The sequence below is a fragment of the Vigna angularis genome, chromosome 5, assembly GCF_016808095.1.
Source record: "Vigna angularis cultivar LongXiaoDou No.4 chromosome 5, ASM1680809v1, whole genome shotgun sequence".
Classification (NCBI taxonomy): Eukaryota; Viridiplantae; Streptophyta; class Magnoliopsida; order Fabales; family Fabaceae; genus Vigna; species Vigna angularis.
This window is the reverse complement of record NC_068974.1, coordinates 6,458,625-6,480,558: the sequence shown is the minus strand read 5'-3', so window position 1 is coordinate 6,480,558 and position 21,934 is coordinate 6,458,625. Positions and strand designations below refer to the sequence as shown.

The 21,934-nt window shown below is 35.3% G+C and overlaps 2 protein-coding genes and 1 non-coding gene across 10 annotated transcripts; 1 reads left to right on the top strand and 2 right to left on the bottom strand.

Moving 5' to 3' along the window:
- Positions 1–1,970: 1,970 nt before the first annotated feature.
- On the bottom strand, positions 1,971–10,900 carry LOC108340416 (uncharacterized). 8 transcript variants are annotated; one of them, XM_052877502.1, is made up of 4 exons: positions 10,760–10,895; positions 9,023–9,228; positions 3,828–3,947; positions 1,971–2,890 (listed from the first exon to the last, which is right to left on the bottom strand). In XM_052877502.1, the coding sequence occupies exon 4, from the start codon at positions 2,886–2,888 to the stop codon at positions 2,169–2,171; it is 720 nt and encodes a 239-aa protein (XP_052733462.1). In that variant the 5' UTR covers positions 2,889–2,890; positions 3,828–3,947; positions 9,023–9,228; positions 10,760–10,895; the 3' UTR covers positions 1,971–2,168. The 8 variants fall into 8 exon arrangements, with proteins under 8 accessions (XP_052733462.1, XP_052733459.1, XP_052733460.1 ...); XM_052877499.1 differs by lacking the exon at positions 9,023–9,228 and having other exon boundaries at positions 10,760–10,893; XM_052877500.1 differs by lacking the exon at positions 9,023–9,228 and having other exon boundaries at positions 10,769–10,882.
- On the bottom strand, positions 4,640–5,239 carry LOC128196609 (uncharacterized). The gene has a single exon (XM_052878091.1). The coding sequence runs from the start codon at positions 5,237–5,239 to the stop codon at positions 4,640–4,642; it is 600 nt and encodes a 199-aa protein (XP_052734051.1).
- An 8,755-nt stretch (positions 10,901–19,655) lies between the features above and the next one.
- TRNAS-AGA (transfer RNA serine (anticodon AGA)) lies at positions 19,656–19,737 on the top strand. Its single transcript has one exon. It is a non-coding gene; the product is annotated as a tRNA-Ser (tRNA).
- Positions 19,738–21,934: the final 2,197 nt, after the last annotated feature.

Sequence of the window (21,934 nt, the reverse complement as noted above, 5' to 3'; positions counted from 1 at the left end):
TTTTATTATCTCAATTTAGTGAAATTTTATTTTTATAGTCATTCTTATTCGTAACGGATACGTACACAAATTTTGTTTCATTCTTATATCTGAAAATCATCATCTTCATATTCATCTTCGTCCAAGCTTTCTTCTTGCTTTAATATCAATAAATAATTTTTATAATAAAAATGAGAAAAAAAAGTTGTTCGTACCTTGAAATATTAAATATGTTCTCTAAAAAACGATTATATTGGTCAAAGATCCTTCTTTCCCAAACTATTTTCTATACCTTCATATATTAGCTTTCTATTACTCACTATTCCTCCAGCACTCCGAAACACCACCGTGCATAAAGGTTATCATGACACTTAAGTGAGTAATTTGGTTAGTTTTGACATCAAATTTCAATTAATATAAAAAGTGAAAATAAATTATTATTAATGTCATATTTATAGATTTTAACCTTGTTGATGAAGGGTTCAACCGGATGATCATACTTTTATGGTCCATCACCCAATAAACTCACTCACACAATTATCTACTTTAGATTTAATTACCTATTTCGAACTCAATTACATATTTCAAGCCTAATAACAAGTTTCAGTCCATCCATTCTTTAAGATAGAAAACTTCCATATCAAGTATTTGGATTGGGATATCCTATCCTCGATACTCGGTATGCCAACATGTCTTAGGACTATAGTCCTTATCTAAAAAGGTTAAAGAACTCTTAGCCCTACCCAATACAAAAATGATATTATCAAATATTTAATATTAAAAAATATATTTCTTTTAACATCAAATATTAATAAATAAATTATAACTATATAAATATTAAATTAGAGTACCAAATAATAATTGGATAAAATTGATTAATCATATAAAATATTAAACAATTATATGTAACTACAATCTCATAACAACAAAAATATATATTAATTTTACAACGTTGAATAAGAATAGTAATGCAGGTCGACTTATCTCCACTTTAACTAATCCCACATTTGGTACACAAAAAGCTGGCTAGACTAGCATACACATAAGAAATACAGTTAATTCTTCTAGGTCATCCCATATAACATTTGGTTTACGAGCTTGCAGGGTGACCCATATAAGGAATTATTCTTTATAATTTTCTCAATAATATTTTTATTTTTATTTAATTAAAGGATTAAATATATTTATGTTCCTAAACTTGGACACAAAATTGGAATATTCGTTCTTGTTCCAAACTTAGATACATTTTGACAATCAAACTTTAAAAATGAATAGATATAATTTTTTCAAGCCAATGTTGTTAAGTTCTTTTTACGTATTAAATAGTGTTCTAGGGTGACATTTGAGGTAGAACGTGTGAAATAGTGTAAATAACTCAAAAGTCTACTTGAAAGACCATTTAATACGTAAAAATATTTATATTTTAACATAATTGAGTTAAAAGGACTATATTTATTTTTAAAGTTTGAGGACAAGTTGTGCTATGGTAGAGTGTGAACCTTATTTGTAAATCTATAGTTGTGAAGCTAAACTCCAATACAAGGAGTGATTATTTTATATATTCTCTCAATTGAGAGCTTTCCTTTTGCCCTTTTAAAAAACTATTATTATGTAGTCTTGAGTGACTTTGTATTCTTAATCAAGAGTGACCTTGTATACTCATGTTTAATCTTATGGAGAGATTACCAAATAACTTATAATAACTTTGTATAATAATATAATCCATTAGTAATAGTAATAATAATACTTATATACATAGTACAACTATTTGCAATTGCAAAGAAGAATTAGACATAGTCTAAACTTATTAAATATGAAACAACATGTTCAATGTTGCACTCTATTATGCGAGAGTCTAATTCTTTCAGTTATGGTCCAAGCATTTGTGAACTAAAATTAGATTTCATCACTCTGAGAAACAAGGGCATAAAATAAGAACTAAAATCATGTATGTCCTGTGTTTTCCTTTGTTTCTCAATCCCTTTACACAATTTTCTTGATAACAGGCAGCTTTGTATAGAACAGATGACAATCCTATGTTAGAAAGATAATTCAGGGCTTCTACATTGTTCCAAATAAAAGAAATATCAACATTGAAGCGAAAGAGGCTTCGAACTCTTAAATACTAATACTTGACAGTAAGCATAATTGACTGCACAATCTTAAACCTACAAAAAAATCATTGAACACTATGCATTTCTACTTAATGACAAATCAGCAATTTCAGCAACAAGATCATCGATTGAGCTGTCCTTCATGTCCATCCATTTCACTGGATCATCAGAAGATGATGGCACTGTTTGAAAGGAATTCTCTGACAAGGCTTTATCCAACTGTTTAACCAGTTCACCTTCTTCAGATGGAATATCTAAATCCCAAATTTTGAAGATATTGTCAGCGAGTTGCTCCGTCTCATAAGAGGAAGAATCCAGATCAAGCCCAAAATCAATGGTTTTCTCCTCCTTCAGATTTTCATTATAAGTTGGCAAAAAAGGATTGAAAGATGGCAAGTTGGCACTCGTTTCATCATCTGGAATTTCATCAGTGCTTGTTTCTACTAGCATACTTAATGAGTTAACATTATACGTTGAAGACGACTCAGATAAACCTCTCCCGTCAGAAGTTGAAGATTGCTGATTAAGTTCCACAGAAATACTTTCAGAACTGATACGGTGGGGAGGAATTTCTATGTCTTCTCTGGAAAATTTAGATTGGGAACTAATAATTTCTAATAAAGCACTTTTCAAAGGGACCCAATCAGTTTCTGAAATATCAGAAGAATCTTTAACTAGGCAGGAATCAGCCCAAGCAAGATCTTCCGGAGAAAGAAATTGATTCTGCCGAGGAGCTATTGAATTGGCAATGGCAGAAGAAACTGAAACTTCACTCTCTGCTTCTTCGACATCCATTGCTACAAGTTAATAGAAATAGATGTAAGCAAAAGAAAAAGGAGTAGGGCCGTGTGTGGTCGAAACTGAATCAATACAGTAACTTCTTTCATAAATATGGCCATCAAGGTCATGTTTTCAAAGCCATGAATAGTCGTTGACATGAAATAGCATCTAGTGACAACAAAGATATGAAAAAATAATTCTATGTTCCACATCCATTGTTGCATTCACCAATGCATTCTTGCATTCACCAATGCATTCTTTCAAGGAAATCCATGGAACAAACAACCACATATCACTTCCAAAATTGATAAACCCAATCTAGATGCTACTGACTAACATCAAAGTGTCAAGATGTTGGTTTTCTATTGAATGATGATCTTCATAGATGCTACTGACACACAACAAAGAAAAGGTCCCACACGACTGCATAAGATCTTCCAAAACGATATAAAACTATAAATAAAGATATACATGTGATAAAAAGGCATCACGCAGATTATGAAAATCTTGTAATTCATGAACATTGAACTAAACTTAAACTGAATATTCATATTCATAAATTTACATGTCATAACCAAGGTAGTTGAATCAGGATACGAAGTATCAACAGGAAAGCCTATTCTATGAATTGTGGATTGAATCATATCGTGAGTCCTATTATTCATGATCAGTAAAAATGGTATATGTATGTGTGTGTGTGGAAGAATTTAAAAACTCAAATTCATGATCAATAACTGTTTAGACTTGCCCTCCAATCAACTATCTTTCAACAAAAAAACTCTAAGCTGCAGACGATTCATGAACAGTGCAACCCAATTAACTATTTAGAATAAACAAAATAAACACTGATAAATAGAGGACTTCAAGACCTCAGGTGACACACTTAACCTTCTACATGTGAGTTTAAAAAAAAAAAGCCATGTAAATTTTGAAGGCCGTTCACAAGTCCCATACCTGAATGTTGAACCCAAATCACCACCTTCTATCCCTAATCAACTCACTAGATACAACTTCTCCCACATCAAGACTGGAGTACCCTCAATGAGTATGCAATGGATATGTCACAACACAAACCTGCAACAAATAAGGAAGCTGTAATTGCCATTGTCATGGTCTCTCCAACATTATCGTCGTCTGTTAGGAATCTCAGTGAAAAATCCTAACCGACTCACGCACTCACTGTTATAATCTCTGCACCGAAAAGATGAGATAAAGAATGGGTATATTATTTACTGTATTGACATGTGTATAACACGTGTCTATCGAGAGCCTAACCTCCCTCTACCGGGTCTAATACCGGCCTATTCAAGTATGTAATTCTCTGAATAAAAAACAATACAATGCTTATCTCCTTATATACCCATATTTCCTGCATATTCCCCGCCTTTTCCTAACTGCTGATGCAGTTAGGAATTCTACTCCTCTACTCTCTCTTCCTAACTTTGTGGCTATATTGAGAGCCCTATAGTCTATGCAGAAACGCCAACTTCCATCTTTCTTCTTGACAAGGATAACCGGACTAGAATACAGGCTAGTGTTGGGCCGAATAATTCTCACTCTCAACATTTCTTCCACCTACTTCTCGATTTCCCCTTTAACAGGTGGGGGTATCTGTATGGCCACACGTTAATGGGACCTATCCCTTCCTTCAATATGATTTTATGCTCCATCCCAAGTTCTGGAGGTAACCCGTGAGGCTCTTGGAACACCTGTTGGAATTCTGACAGCGTCTCTTCCAACTCTTCTCGCTGCCTCACCGTCAACAACTATTCCTTTTCTCCTCTTCCAGCCACATCCAACTGTCTTAATCCCCACATTACTGCCACGGTCTCAACTTCAGTTATCTTGAGCATGGCTGCAGGGGCTATCACTTCCTGTGCTAATGTTGGATCTCCTCTAATTATTACTTCCCTTCCTCCCTGTTTAAAGGACATGGTTAGCTTGCCCCAATTGATCACTACTTCTCCCAACTTTGCCAGCCAATCTACTCCCAGAATCACGTCGACACCTCCTAATTCAAACACGTGATACTGCTCTTCAATCTCAACTCCACCCAGTTGTAACACTACCCCTTGGCAGCATCCTTGTGTTTGTTTTCGCTGTCCATCACCCAAGAAAACTGGATGCGTCTGACCTTTGTTCACCTCCAGTTGGAGCTCCTCAACCAACGCCTTTGATATAAAGTTGTGGCTGGTACCACTGTCAACCATGATCAACACCATCCTGTCCCCCAAGCTCCCTTGAAGTTTCATGGTTCTCGGTTGAGTCATCCCTCCTACAGAGAGCAATGATAATTCTAATCGCTCGTTCTCCAACTCCTCCTTGGTTTCTCCAGGGTCTTCCTCCTCATCTTCCCCTAAAATCATCACTCGCAAATTCCATTCCGGACAACGATGTCCAGGGCTGAACTGGCCGCCACATCTGAAACAACAGCCTTCTTCATGTCTCTTGAGATACTCGTGATAGGGAAGGTTCCGCACCCCTCTGCCTATGGTTTCATTCCCCAGAGCACTCGCACCTCTTCCCGCACCATATCCCAAGTTACCTTATCTTCCCCCAGATCCCACACTCTCTGTACTCGTCGTCCGTCCTCCTTGGTTACGTATCGGGTCAACTCGAACTATCGTCCCTGCAGTTCGCTCCCCCGATATCTGTGGTCGACTGGCACTACCACCCCCGGTCTTCGCTCCTCCCGGTATGATCTCCACATCTCTTGCGATTCGCATCGCTGCCAACAGTTCCTGCGGATCGTGTGGGTGTACTCGATCTCTTACGCTATCTTGTAATCCAGCCAGGAAATAGCCCAGAAGTTGCTCGTCCGTCACTCCCCTCGTTTGCCCCACCAGGATTTCGAAGTCGTGGATATACTCCTCAACCGTACCGGTTTGACGGTTCGCCGCCAGCCTTTCGAAAATCGTACCTCTACTTCGCTCCCCAAACCTTCCGATCATCGCACATTTGAGCCCTTCCCATGTGCGGTCTCTCACCTTCTCTCTCCAAAATCGATACAAATAGCCAGCGCTCCCTTCCATGCTTACGTATGCGATTCGAACTTTCTCCTCCTCCGTCACTCCCTGTAGTTCGAAAAAACGTTCCGCTCTGTTGATCCAATTCAGTGGATCCAACCCTTCGAATACGGGAAGTTCTACTCTCTTTCGCCAATTAAAATGTCCCTCTGATCGTTCCGTCTCTCGTCCTCCATTCTCCTCCTCTCGCCTCCCTCTCCGATCACCATTCACAGATGCTTGGCTCCCGTCCGATGCCCCCTCGTGGTCGCGATTGCAACCTCCTAACATGCGCATGACTTCTTGAAGGTCTTGGCGAATGGCCGCTGAGTCTTGTCTCATCGCTGCCGTTTCGGCCTTCAACCCATCTACTGTAATCCCCACAGCTTCGAGCTGGTTCTCCACCACTTTAAGGCGTCCTTCATTTTTTCCCTCCATAACTTTGATCACTCGCCACCCGAATCCGACAAGTCGGACCACTTGTTAGGAATCTCAGTGAAAAATCCTAACCGACTCACGCACTCACTGTTATAATCTCTGCACCGAAAAGATGAGATAAAGAATGGGTATATTATTTACTGTATTGACATGTGTATAACACGTGTCTATCGAGAGCCTAACCTCCCTCCACCGGGTCTAATACCGGCCTATACAAGTATGTAATTCTCTGAATAAAAAACAATACAATGCTTATCTCCTTATATACCCATATTTCCTGCATATTCCCCGCCTTTTCCTAACTGCTGATGTAGTTAGGAATTCTACTCCTCTACTCTCTCTTCTTCCTTCTCACATAAACCTTCCAGCCTCTAACATCGTCACACGTTCATTTCCATTGAAACACCACAATGCCAAAATGGCAGGATTCATTTGGAGATCACAACTCATGCCATACTTTGTGTGATACATCGGACAATTCAGACACAAAAACAATACTCATCACGATTCGCATTGCCAAGCTTCCAAACTATATGGAATCAGTAGTATCATATTGTATATTGTGCAATACTAAAATACTATGGTCATAACTAATAGGTACAAAACAGCTCATAATCAGTCACATAATAAAAACCATAGGAAACTGTATTAAAATGACAAAATTGGAGAATGAAAAACAAAAATGTAACATTAGGGCGAATAGAAGTGAAAATAAGAAACTGAGAAATAAGGTCAAGCAAAGAAAAATCAAAACGTACAGAGGCGAAGAATGGTTGGTAGATACCTTAGTTTAAGCTCTGAACAGGAGAAGAAGCTAAGTAGGAACAAGAATAGGGGAAGAACAAACCCTAGGGATGAGGGAGTTACCACAATTTAATCTCAGAACAGGAGAAGAAGCTAAGTAGGAACAAGAATAGGGGAAGAACAAACCTTAGGGATGACAGAGTTACGCAAGAAAGTCTGTAATCAAAAGAAATATACCATTTTTTCTCATCTCTGGAAGGTCAAGAAATCTGGGTTTCAAACTAAAATGTAAGTGCTGACCCCGAAATGCAACACACAACAATATTGACAAACCACAGAACGTACAATTGGTTTCCTAATCAACATGACGCACAAGACAAACTTGATTTACTTAGAAAAATTTGAATCAAACTGTTGCATCTTGGTGAGGCTATGATGACCCAGCTGAGCATGAATGAGAGAGGGAGTATCCAATACTATTCCAACATGTGGAGATGTCCTTTGATGATAAAGACCATAAAACTTAGACCTAGTGCCAAACATCCATTGTGATCTCTAGTCCTATAAACAAACAGAATCTTCGTAAAAAAGATAACACAATCTTCTTAAGAATGGGTGAGACGACTAAGGAATAATAAGTTAAATGAAGACTCAAGGACATAAAGAACATTATCAATAGATAGAGGATAAAATAGATAAATAATACCAACACCATGTGAGGAGGCCCTAGAGCCATTGGTCATAAGACAAATAACCTGAAGTAGGCAAAGAAGAGAAAAAAAAAAGTTTATTACCAGTAATGTGATTTGTGGCACCTAAGTCTAGAACCCAAAGTCCAGGAGAGTTGGAGTGAGTGAGGCTAGCAAATGCTGAATCTGTGTGACTAATAGAAACAATGGAGCCAGAGTTCTAACGATCTTCATAGAAGTAGTGGAGCCTGAGTTCTAACGATCCTCATATCAGTTGAGAAATTCATTAAAGATAGCATGCTATCCTAAATTATCGGATAAAGTGGGAATCAAATCAGACGGTTGTGAGGGAGCAGCTTGGGCAACCACAACAGATAAAGGAGGATGACCATGTAAGCATAACACCGATCAATTTTGTAACTGAGCCTGCAACAATGTTCACACTTGTGACACCCTTTGTCTGGCTTGCGAGAGCGATTGCAATCATCACGCTAAAATATTAATGCAGAAGAGTCATCAAAGGTTATTGTAGAAGGTATTTTAGTGGTTGACTTACCCAACACACACAATAGGGTGAAATAAGTGGAAGTAAAAGTAGGCACAACTGGAGACCCCTAGAATTTGGTCACAAACATGTGAATAATCATCAAAAAGTCCATGTAAAGCCAACAACATGAAGAACTTTGATCATTGATCTAGTTATTGAGAAGGAGTGAAGGCAAGAGACAAGAGGTTAGAGGTAATAATTCATTGAATTCATGGAGAAGAGTATGAACTTTATCCAAATATTTAGCCATTGTACTATCAAGACAACCATGAGCAACCATATTTAGGATATTTTGACAAACACCATAAAGACGTTGAGAATCATTGTGGACAATAGTCTAGCCTATTCCTAAACATCTGAACATGTCTCAAGAACAAAATAGTTCTTTCGGTGATGAATGAATGTACAATGCATAATTGAGCATCAATTTCCAACCAACAAGAAAGCTCATTTTCAAAAATATTGGTCACTCTCTCTAGGCAAGATGATAAACATAACATTGACAAAGTTTAATGTTTGATGCTCAAGTATCATAATTAGTTTTATATAATTTGTCAATGGATAGATGCACATTGACATAATTGGTATAGATGGGCGGATCAGACATGTAGCATCAAAAGATGCCATATTTAATTGTAGAGAGAGAACATAATTACCAGGAGAGTGAAACAACCCTAAAAAGAGCAAGAAAAAAATCCAACAAACTCAGATCAAGATGAAACTTACAAATCCAGAAAGAAGATGGAGACACGAGTCTGACACTGGTGGTCACAACTAGAGAGCAGGTTGGACATGTATGTGGCACAAACTGTTAGCGTGCTAGAGTTCTAATCGCCTCAATTTTTGAAGACGTGGTGGTTGCCTAGCTTTGACAATCACAACCATGGTGTCACCAGACCAAACGGAGGCAGCGGCATTGAGAAAAACAATGGCTGGAAGAAAAAAAAGTTTAGGCAACCGTGGGACACTGGCGGTTGAAACAAACCTAAGAGCAATGCCAAAAATTAAAAGGAACAATTTTGAGAAAAAATTTAGCATTGGTGAACAGTGGGTTCACAGTTGAGGCAAGGATTAAACCTAGCTCTAGATACCATGTTAGAATAAAAGAGAGAGACATAGGCTGAATCTATAATGTGTGTAGAGCATATAGAGTTACGCATTTATAAATAAGAAAATACAAAGAAATGGCCGAAGCCCATTACATTTACAGAATTAAATGGTTTAAGTGATGATTATATTTAAGGGTATTACTTATAATTCAAGAAATAATATTTTCAATGATGATGAGTGTAACTTATATTATGGAGGTTCAACCAGATTGCAAGAAGCAGCAATTTTGGTGGCCACTACTGTAATGCAGTCTGCGACAGCTCCACTCCACTAAAGAGCACTATTGGCCACTATGTACATAGCAGCAATAAAAATAATGCAACCAAAATTTCTATTTTCTGTTGAAAGAGTACAATATGAAAGGGGATTAAATAATGAACTGAACAACCGCAAATTATACTCTTATTCAAACCCAGATCTCAAAAGAGTAGAGCAAGGTGAATCCTACTTATGACCCGAAATCTATCAAAGCTAGAAATCACATAGCATCAATTACATAGAACAAATTACACTAGTGGCCTAAAAAATCAACCCTTCAGCAAATCCATTCGAGCAAGGACCTTTTAAATGGTTGATGCAACAATCACCAGACAGAGATATCAGAACTTGACTACCAAAACTACATCTCAGGCCATCCAGATTAATGCTAAGATGCTACGCAACTCTGCCGAAAGGGAAGCTACACACAATTTGTTGAAGAGTCGTTGTCACTTAGTTCCCTGTGTATGTACTTTACATGACTAAATTTGGCAATCAAGTAGATGGAAAATAGAAGAAGATTTCCCCACCATTCAGAAATTCAAAAAGGGACTGAGATATCCTCTCTAAAGTCTACGCTCATCCTTCTCCATTTTGTTTCCTTATCCTTCACTCTATCCAATACATAGTTGCTGCTTATAAAACAAAATCCTATACATAGTTGCTACAACAACACTTAAACATTACCGCAAGCACCTCCCCACTCTAAATTTGAAACCACTTAAAGTGTCGCAATTATTCTAATAATTTCCACGCGATAACAAAATTTACAACCAAAATTCATCACGCAAGAAAATAAAAAGTAAAAATTGAACATTTGAAATAAGCAAACAAGAACCCCACCGCCGCAAAAGAAAAAGGGTTAGGGAAGTTAAACAAAATGTAAATTCAATTCCAACATTTTTTTCTCTAATGAGAAGAAAAAAGAAATAACTAATGGCTATGAACTTGAATTCGCTGTTTACTATCTCACCCGCAACAACAAAGATACAACAAATTACGCATAAAAAATAAAACTCAAAATCAAAATTTTCAAACCAAGATAAATAGAAATTGAAAACCTAGAAACACAGAGAGAGAGGAAGGAAGAGAAACCAGTTTCACCCGCAAAAAGCAATGGCGTCGCAACTAAGAAAGGAAGCAGCTGCAACCAGCGGGTCTGAGTCTACTACGTAAATGTGTATTCTTTTTAACTTTATCTACGTTACAAGACAACTGTGGTAAAGTTATAGCTAGCGTTATAAGGGAAAAATATATTCTGTCAAAAAGGAAGAATTGTATTTTTAGTCGTTTATTTTTGTTTAGATTAAGTAATCTAATTAATTTCCTATAATTTTAAAATGAGTGACTTTTGTTTAATGTTAAAAAAATATGTAAATTGGATCAATAATTAAGTTATTATTATTGTTTTCAAAGTTTGAAATTATTTAAATGATATCATTTTATCATATTATTTGGAAATCTAATTCAATAAAGTGCCAACATAGAAACACACAGAGAGAAAAAGGAAGAGAAGCCTGTAAACAGCAGAGACCAATGGTGTCGCAACTAAGAAAGGAAGCAGCTGCAACCAGCGGGTATGTATATTTTTTTTAACTTTAGCTGAGGTAAAAGACGGAAAATGCACCACAATACCGTATTTTTTTAAAATATCAAAATAGAACAGATTTTGAAAAAATTACGAAAATGGGTAAGTTGCAAGTAATACTCACTTTGTCCAAAATATTTTTAGAGTTCAGTTGGCACAACTTTAATTAGTTTTGGTAGAAGTTAAGTTCAATATATTTTAAAAAAGAAATTGTGTCTAGTTAGTACTATTTTAGCTTAATTTTAATAGAAATTATATCAAGTTGACATGAGTAGTGTTTCTGTGTGGATATGTGTAGGATCGAGAAACACATATTTTTGTCGTCGTCTTTTTTTTTTGACATTTGAATCTCCTGTTCCAAGTTTCTTTCAGTCCGAACTTAGTGGGAGGGTACTTGCAAAAGGCACTTCGATGCTTAAGTTAGGCGTAGTTTAGTGAATTGTTTACCACAATTGAGTATTTGGGATCTAGTAGAACGTACCTGGCTTTTGGCTTTGATCTTATATTTATAAGTTATCCCATGGATTCTAAACTAGCACAGATCCAATAAAATATAAACAAACTTACCTTTAGATTCGGTTAGTTACTCATAAACAACTTATCAATATCTTTAATGAAATATCTAATTTGTATCTTATTATTCTGTTGTTGGACTACTGGCCCAATTTCTTTAGTGCTAGACCAATTATGGCCCAACATCAATAAAATCATTTAACCTGATTGACCATTGTTCGTTTCATACTATATACTATACATATGTCCCCCAAGTCCGAGTTAACCGTTTGGCTTTAGCCAAGGTTAACTATAGGACTTATATGAGCTTGAAAGAGGTCATTCTCATTGTATTGCAGAGCTTATTTTCAATGTATTTTAAGTCGTTGTTCTTCTCTGGTCAAAACGGCGTACTCTAGGCCGAGTGGCGACTAATGGGAGTTCTTTTTAGAACTTTTCCCATGTTGAGCAGTAGACGCTAAGATCCTGTTATCTGACCGAACCTTTCAGTGCGAGATATTTTCACTCACAAAAATATGCGTAAAGTAAACGTTGTAACATTTTATAATTTATTTCTATAACGAAAAGTTATTGGAACCTAACAAGGTTGAACCGAGCGGTGAGTGATAGAAGTTCTCTTGGAACTTTTTCCTATATTGAGCGGAGGCACTAGAAGTTCTCTTTGGAACTTTTTTTTAGGACGAGCAGTAGACCCTAGGATTTTGTTATCTGCACAAGCTAGTTAAGCTATAAAGCCAAACGGCTAATCAAGCGAAACCGATTGTTATTTGATTAGACGATTGAAGCCCAAAATGAGACATTTATATTAAGAGATGTCCTTGGTGAGCTATAGGTGTTTTACTGTCTTGTGAACTGCAAAATAGATAAGAAGGTGACCGTAACAACATTAACAGGCATAATCACTAGGAAGGTTCCTCACCGGTCGGTTTTAAACTAGGAATTCATTGAAAATGATCCTTTAGGTTTCTTAGACGAGAACGAGAGTTCACTGAGAACGTTCCTCACCGCTCGGTTTAAGACCAGGAGTTTGTCGGATACCATTCCCTAGGTTTTGTTGACGAGACTTTGCCGTTCTGCTTTAGACCAGGAGTTTTTCAGATAATGTTCCCTGTGTTTTGTATACGAGAGTGACAGTTCACTGAAAACTTTTATCACCTCGGTTTGGACTAGGAGTTTTTCGAAAAACACCCTGGGTTTTGTATACGAGAGTGACAATGTTGAGAAGTTTTATCACCTTAGTTTGGACTAGGAGTTTCTCGGATAACACCCTGTTTTCTGGACGAGAGTGACAGGTTACTGAGAACTTTTATCACCTCTGTTTGGACCAGGAGGTTTTCGAATAACACCCTTGGTTTTCTGGATGAGAGTGACAATTTATTGAGAACTTTTATCACCTTGGTTTGGACCAGGAGTTTTTCGGATAACATTCCTGGGGTTTTCTGGACGAGAGTGATAGTTCGTTGAAAAATTTTATCACCTCGGTTTGGACCAGGAGTTTTTCAGATAACATTCCCTAGGTTTTGTGAGGCGGCCCGAACGGTAAGCTCCCGATTGGCCAAGTGATTTGTGTGTATGATCCTATCATCTGCGCTGTGAGGCCAAATGGCCGAATGGTTGAATGCTTGAACACTTGATGCCAAATTTGGCTAAAGTATCTAAGGCCATGGAAGGCCGAGCAGTTGAGGCCGAATGGCCGAATATTTGTGAATGGCCAAGCAGTTGAATGTTTAATGTCAAATTTGGCTAAATATCTAACCATAGAAGGCCGAGCAGTTGAGGCCAAAGGACCGAATACTTGTGAGGCCGAATGGTCGAGCAATTGAGGCCAAAGGGCCGAATACCTATGAGGCCAAATACTTGTGAGGCTGAATGGCCGAGTAGTTAAATGTTTAATGCCAAATTTGGCTAAATACCTGACCATGGAAGGCCGAGCAGTTGAGGCCAAAGGATCGAATACTTATGAGGTCGAATACCTGTGAGGCCGAATGGCTGAGTGGTTGAACACCTGATGCCAAATTTGGCTAAGTGGTGAGTGTGTCATTGGACCTATGTATGTTTCTTTGAACAAAGCCGCTAAAGTTGTTTTGACGTTGTTGGTGAGTCTTTTACCAGGTGATTCATCAGTCACAAAGGATGCTTTTATATGTAGAGATGGACAACAGTAATATTCCAAATGGTTTAGAAGTATTAACATAATATAAATTGAATCATATAATATAAAATTAAATAATAAAATGAATTTAAGATGGTTATATCAAAATAGTTATCTGTAAAGCCGTAGAGGCTTGTTGATGTTGATGGTGAGAGTTTCTATAATCAGGATCAATTCTTAGGGGCCTGGTTGACATAATGATGTTGAGACTGCATCCTTTTCTGGTTCCTTGTGATTATAGGGGATGCCGCTCGGCCCTACGATGGGTACCAAAATGTTTCTGTATGGATATGTGTAGGGCCAAGAAACACACCTTTCTGTCGTCGCCTTCTTTCTTTTGACCTCTGAATCTCCTGCTCCAAGTTTCTTTCAATCCGAGCCGAGTGGGAGGGTACCTGCAAAAGGCACTCTGACGCTCAAGTTAGGCGTAGTTTAATGAATTGTTTATCACAATTGAGTATTTGGGGTCTAGTAGAACGTACCCAGCTTTTGGCCTTGACCTTATATTTATAAGTTATCCCATGGATCCTAAACTAGCACAGATCCAATAAAATATAAACAAACTTACCTTTAGATTCGGTTAGTTACTCATAAACAACTTAGCAATATCTTTAATGAAATATCTAATTTATATCTCATTATTCTGCTGTTGGACTACTGGCCCAATTTCTTTAGCGCTGGCCCAATTATGACCCAACATCAATAAAATCATTTAACCTGGTTGACCATTGTTAATGTAGTGGATAAACAAAACGGTGCTGAGTGTTAACCGTTCAGTCCATACTATATACCATACAACTAGAATTTAAAATATTGTGAATTGAAATACAACTTCAACTTTAAAAATGGTTTGAACTAAAATCATATCATCTTCATATAATATTTTCACAATAAAGTTGTATTACTTTAACACTACTTGTCCACTTTTATTAATTATTTAAAATATGTCTTATTTTGATAATTTGAAAAATAAAAATTCCAAAATGGTGTTTTACTGGTAAAAGACAACTGTGGTAAAAATATAGGTTAGGTAAAAAAAGGAAGAATTGTATGTTTAGTCGTTTATTTTTTTTAGATTAACTTTTGTCTATTAAGTATTCCAATTTAATTTCTTATAATTTTAAAATGAGTCACGTATGTTTAATGTTAGAAAGAAAATTTTAATTGGATCAATAATTACTTTTAATAAAAGGTATTGAGATTTAAAGAATTATAAAATATAATGTTATTGTTTTCAAAGTTTGAAATTATTCAAATGATATCATTTTATCATATAGTTCTTTGGAAATCTAATTCAATAATAATTGTTAGCTAGAAACGTGCAATTACTTTATGTGTGCCTTACCCTTGTCTAGTAGCTATAAATTAGTGTTTATTTTGAGATTTCTTATAGATGCGTTTTAATTTTAATTATCAAATTAAACTAATTTTATAATAAGAAGGTATTACATTTTAAAATAAATCATTCACAAATATATATATATATTTATAATGTACATTGTTTATAGTTTATTTATTAATAATTATAGAGGAAATTATAATACAAGGCTACAATGTTAAAGATAAAATCGTCTAGAAAATAGACCTTTCAAGTAATTCAAATCTTGAAGTTTAACAAGGAGTATAAATGAAATATTGTCCTTTAGGAAAAGTTGTTTAAAACAGTAACGTCTAATGAAGAAACGTTTTATAACATCTGAAGCTAAAAGTTGAAATAATGCTTTCCAGACCAAACTGTTTAAATGGATTAGAAAATCATAAACTACGTTTAGAAGAAAGTGTCTCTCATTGAAATATCTGAATAGACTATATGAGAAAAATAAACTAGTTTATTAAAAAAGCAGAAGTCTATCTCTTATATGACATTAAGGTTAAAAGAAATATCTAGTTAATATAATGGTATATCAAGCAAAGCTTTCTATATAAAATATCATCTGATGAATGACCATTAAAACACTTTAGCCTTTGAAAGCACTTCATGACAATTGAAGTTGCAAGGGGAACACAAGAGGGAGGTGAATAGTATTTTCAAAATTCTTTTGACAAATTAACATCGAATAGTTGATAAAGATGGAGTGCAAGAGTTTTAATATGATTAGATGCTAGGTTGTAATGATATAAGTAAATAGAAAACGTTTGAATAGAGAAACAATATATCACAAATGTTTATTATGTTCACTCAACCTAAGCTACATCTAGTTCTCTCATAAAAACTCTTAAAGGGTTTTATGACCTCGTCCTCGTTCTATAGATTTATCTACATGAGAAATCTATAAGACTTACTCTTTTTTAGCATGAGAATTAATAATGTTGATTTTACGTGTTTTTATATGTTTGTTTTAGTGAATAAATTCAACTCTTCCTCGCTTTTACCTTGTTTTACCCTCAAGTTTATATTGTATTTGTATCACTTTTGTGTTTTAGTTATTTTATGTTTGTTTTACCTTTAATCTATATTATAAGTGTGTGAAATAAGTGATTTGGTAGCAATCCTAGTATAAGAAAGCAAGTTGAACCTCAAAGGAGCATGGTTAGACAACAAAAGATGAATTTAAAGCAAATACCTGCATCGAGACCCCTATAATCACGCCAGTGCGATAAAGATATATACCCGACACTATTGTTAGGGAGCCCAATGCTAGGCGATACAAGAAGGGTGTCGGGTGCCACATGCGTCAAGAGGAAGCAACGTCGGGCACTACATGGCGGCCTCAAGCAGTGGATCATTGGCATCGAGCGATGGTCAACGACATTAGGCATTGGCCTTATAGAGAGCTGATATTCACGTTTTATCTTATAGAGTACAACGGTGCTCAGCTGGCATAGGGTGAGGATGATCCTGATGTGTAAAAAATATGGTATTTATCCATTCTTCTCATGAGGTGTAGGGAGATTCTTCATTTTCACGACTTCTCTTCACCTTGGATGCTTAGTAAAGGTCTTGGGAAGTTGTTTGGGGTGATAGTAAGCTCTCCTTATCCTCCTTAGGTTTTCACCTTCATCCATGGTGGTTTTGTCCCTTTTGGGGTTGAAGAGGATGGCAAATTGTAGTTTCAAATGAGAAGGAGAGGTGTGATTGAAGCTTGAAAGCGTTGCTAGGTGCCTTGGAAAAGGACCATCATCTTCTTTGTGATTTCAATTTCTTTTCTATCTATTCAATTTGTAGACCATAGGTTCTCTACCATGAAGAGTTAAACCTTTTGTTGAGATTAGATGTAATAAAATGAATATTGTGTATTTTATGATATTAATACATATGTTTTTCTATTTATATGTTAGTATTTAATTTCTATGCTTAATGTTTGTTGTGACTTAATCACCTATGGCTTGATTTGTGGTTCTTGAGGTGTTGGAAAATGTATTTTGAACCTATAACAAAAATTGAATATCTAATGGAGCTTGTATGTAGGGATAGAACATGTTTCCTTAGTAAGCTTAACTCTCTTGTAATGCATGATTGCTTATTGAGGATTCAAGGAATTGGAACTAGATGAGTTACCATAGACTCCAAGTCACTAAGAATAGGATTTGAATAATCTTGTGAGTTGATTTTGACATGAATTTAGAATTGAGATGATTGTGTATGCATGATAATGAAGTTGATAAAATCTAGTCTTGATATTTATAAATACTCTGTCTTGATTTTTTGTTGCAGACCAACTGTTTGATAAAAATACAAAAAGAGATTGTGTTGTTATGAGTTTTGTTGTCTAATTGAGTTGTGAATTTTGAGAGTTGTCATGTGTTGCACAAGTCCTTGTGGAGACAACAATATTTATTACTTGTTACGTGCGATCGATGCCCTTTCTATTTTTTCTCTAACAAGAAGTCATGCATAGTTCATGAACGAGCAAGCTACTTTGCAATTCTTCAATGGTCAATGTGTTGGTATCCCTATAGACTCCTCAATGGAGCACACACCATAGTCAAACTTAGGAGCCATGGATCTTTAAATTTGCTCAACTATTGCAATATTTCATTTGTTTTCACTATTAGCCTTTATCTTTTTGGCTATGGTAAGTGTTTGAGAGAAATAATCGTTAAAAATCCCCCCTCTTTCATGTGAAGAATTTCAAATTCTTTTATGAGAACTTGCAATTGTGCATGTTTGACTCGTGAAGTGCCTTGATACTTCTGCTTTCAAGAATATCATACATCATTTGTTCTATCCTTGTCAAGAAATGCCTCTAAGACTAAACGATCTAATGCTTGAAATAGATAATTATTTTCCTTCAAATCATTTAATTTTTTATCATTAATATGCTTCCTTTATACTTTAGTAAGAGTTATTTCTTCTACTAATTATTGAATATCATTTTTCACTAGACCCAAGTACTCCTTTGAACGAAGAAATTCACCATGAGCATCACCCAATGATCAAACTTCGTATAGCATATTGTACAAACTAAGTCTCCAATGCCATGACGTGTCACACTTAAAAGACTAATGCTTCTACTTTGGATCGAGCCACGTGATGGAACTCTAATACCACAATATTATCAAATATATTTTCTTATAGGTTTTTAATTAGATTTGCACACTCTTCCACATTTTCAAACTAATGGTTTCATATCTATGCAGTAAGTTCAAGTATCATACTCGTGCATAGCAAATATTACTTCCAAGTCAATTATATATCTATGCATAATTAATTAATCATTACCATGGATTCGAAGTTGGAAATTTTAAACTCCTTATGGAGTTGTAACTAGGAATTACTTATTTATAAGGTTGTTACATTTGTGGTTTATCATGATATAACATCTAGACTTATTTATTAATTTGGAGGCTAACATAGAGTCTTAGTCCATTATTTTAGTTAAATTAAAGGCTTAATTACCTACTTAGTCCCCATGTTCGGAGGTAATTTGCTGTTTAGTACCCGGTTTTAAAAATGTAGGCATTTGATACCTATGTTTTGAAATTTGTAGCAATTGAATCCTACCCACTTAACGCCGTTATAAATGTAACGTTTTTCTGACATCAACTTTGAATTGTGGACGAGCGGTAGTGGACGAGCGTCCTCTTAGTGGACGAGCATCGTTGGACGAGCGTCCTCTTCTGTTGGACGAGCGTCCTCCACTGTTGGACGAGCGTCCTCCACTGTTGGACGAGCGTCCTCCTCTGTTTGGATGAGCGTCCTCCACTGTTGGACGAGCGTCCTCCACTGTTGGACGAGCGTCCTCCTTTGTTTGGACGAGCGTCCTCCACTGTTGGACGAGCGTCCTCCACTGTTGGACGAGCGTCCGCCTCTGTTTGGACGAGCGTCCTCCACTGTTCGACAAGCGTCCTCCACTGTTGGACGAGCGTCCAACGATGCTCGTCCACTAAGAGGACGCTCGTCCACAACCGCTCGTCCACAATTCAAAGTTGATGTCAGAAAAACGTTAGATTTATAACGGCGTTAAGTGGGTAGGATTCAATTGATACAAATTTCAAAACATAGGTATCAAATGCCTACATTTTTAAAACCGGGTACTAAACAGCAAATTACCTCCGAACATGGGGACTAAGTAGGTAATTAAGCCTAAATTAAATTATTGTAAGCTATTGTTATGAATAACATATAATAAATTTACTATAAGACTGTCTACTACATAAACACGAACGTAAAGCAAGATCAACAAATGAAGTAATGTGGTTTCACAAATTCATTACTACACATATATAACAATTTAAATTTTCTCTCTTAGTACGGACTGATTAATTGTTCATAATCTAGCATGTAATATCATCAAGTGGACGTGCCGGAGTGGTTATCGGGCATGACTAGAAATCATGTGGGCTCTGCCCGCGCTGGTTCGAATCCTGCCGTTCACGATTTTGTTTTCTGCTTCTAAACACGATTAATTAATTCTTTTTAATATTTTACGCTTATTCTATATTCTTCATTACTCTTTTATAATATCTATTAAAGAAATTTGATTGTTTATTTTACAATGTTTAGGTATAAAGTTGTATTGTCTGCATATCTGAATTTTTTAAGAATATTAGACTATGAATAAATAATACAATATAAATACACATTACGTCCCGGGGTGAGAAAAAAAAATTATTCATGATTATCTAAATTCATTTTACTTTAAATCTATTGTAATATATTTATCTCAAATCCAAACTATAGTTTTAAATTTTAAGTTGAATTATTTAATATAATTTGAATTTGATATAGATTAAATTCTTTAGGAGTTTGAATCAAAATCAAATTAATTTATATCAAGTTATGTAAGTAAGACAAAAGTTGCTCTAATTGAGCCTAACTCATTAATGGTAGTACAATTGGATTCAAGTTGTATAGTTGGATCAAACCCAAGATAAATTGAACTAGGCCATGTAATGTCTAATGTCATTTAATTAAATTTGATATGGATATAGATTGGATAAATTTTTTCAATCTTGAAATCCAAAATTAAGGTGAGTATGAGTTATCCCATTTTGTGAAATGTTAGGTCAAATCAGGCCAAGTAAGACAAGGTTGGGTTCAATTAGGTCTAGCTTATGCATGGTAAGTCTAATTGGTCTTCTTCAATAATGTAAGATTGAGTTGGGTTGAACCTAAGACAAATCAGATCAGGTCACACCAAAGTCAAATTCATTTTATTGAATTTGAATTTAATATAGATTGGATAGTTTTTTTAGGTTTGAAAATCCAAAATCAAGGTAAGTTTGAATTAGCTCAAGTTTTAGAATATTAGGTCAACTAAGGCTACATACGACAAGGTTGGGTTCAATTGGTCCTAGATCATGCATGGTTGATAAATGCCTAGTATTAGTAGCTTTCAATGTTAATTTAACACTTATCTTGCTTTGATTTTGTATAAAATGCTTGGTAACTACCCTAATTTTACTTATTTTGTAGGAACATAATGATTTAGGGAATCAAAAATGTATTATGAAGGAAAGAAGAAGATATATATGAGTATGAAGAAGATATTATGAAGGAAATCTACATTTATTTCAACTCTATTATAGAAAAAGTCTTACGCTCTGATAACTTGGTTGTATTTGTTGTTAAACATCATGCATAAATATGACTTAAGGAAGTCATATCTCTTAAAAATGATAATTGTCTGATGATGTATATCTCAAATGTTGTGATAATATTCTGCTCTAAAAATGATGAGACGATATACTCTGATACATAAAAAAAATTAATGATATGTGTTCTTTGATGAATATCTAATAATCATATTCCGTTCTGATATGTCCTTACTAAAACGCATTCATACTTTGATACAATGATTTGATATTTACACCTTATAACTCTAATATAAATTTTGACATAAAGATGTTTGAAGAAATTTTTTGAAAATCTCATTTTTTTCTCATATCTATTGCAAAAATTAATAAGTCATTTTATGATACATAGGTCTGAAAATCTCTTCAAAACTATTTTGTTTAGCATGAGTATTTTCTAAACATCAAAATGGAAAAGATTGTTAAGACAAGACCGTCTAGAAAATAAACTATTTAAGCCACTCATGTTTTAAGGTTTAACAAAAAACATTAAACGAAATATTTTAGTGTATGAAAAGTTGTTTAAAGTAATCACGTCTAATAAAGATAATGTCAGAAGCGAAGGTAATAAAATGTTTTCTAGACCAAGTTGTCTAAAGGAATTAGAAAATCGTAAACAACGTGTGATATATAATATCTCTCTTTGAAATTAAATAATAAACTTCGCATCTTGTGGAAATAAAAGTTTATCTCTTGTATAACACCAAGGCTAAAAGAATTTATTATCATTACAAGTGTTATCTCATGCAAATCTTCTAAAAGAAAACATTCATCTGATAAATGACCACTAAACACTATAGCCTTTGAAAAATCATCTTATGTTGATATCATCTAATGATTATACATATTATATGTCTTACCAAATGATGCATTCATGAATGAAATGACAAATGATAAATTGTCTTGAACACATAACATTATCTAACGCTTATCAATGTTCAAAACATTTAATGCAGATACCATAAAGAACCTCGATGCTTGTATACTTTGTTCTTGATAT

Bases quoted from the DNA above. Each gene is read 5' to 3' on its own strand.
- LOC108340416 (XM_052877505.1), bottom strand. From the start codon at position 2,888: ATGGATGTCGAAGAAGCAGAGAGTGAAGTTTCAGTTTCTTCTGCCATT.
- LOC128196609 (XM_052878091.1), bottom strand. From the start codon at position 5,239: ATGATTTTAGGGGAAGATGAGGAGGAAGACCCTGGAGAAACCAAGGAG.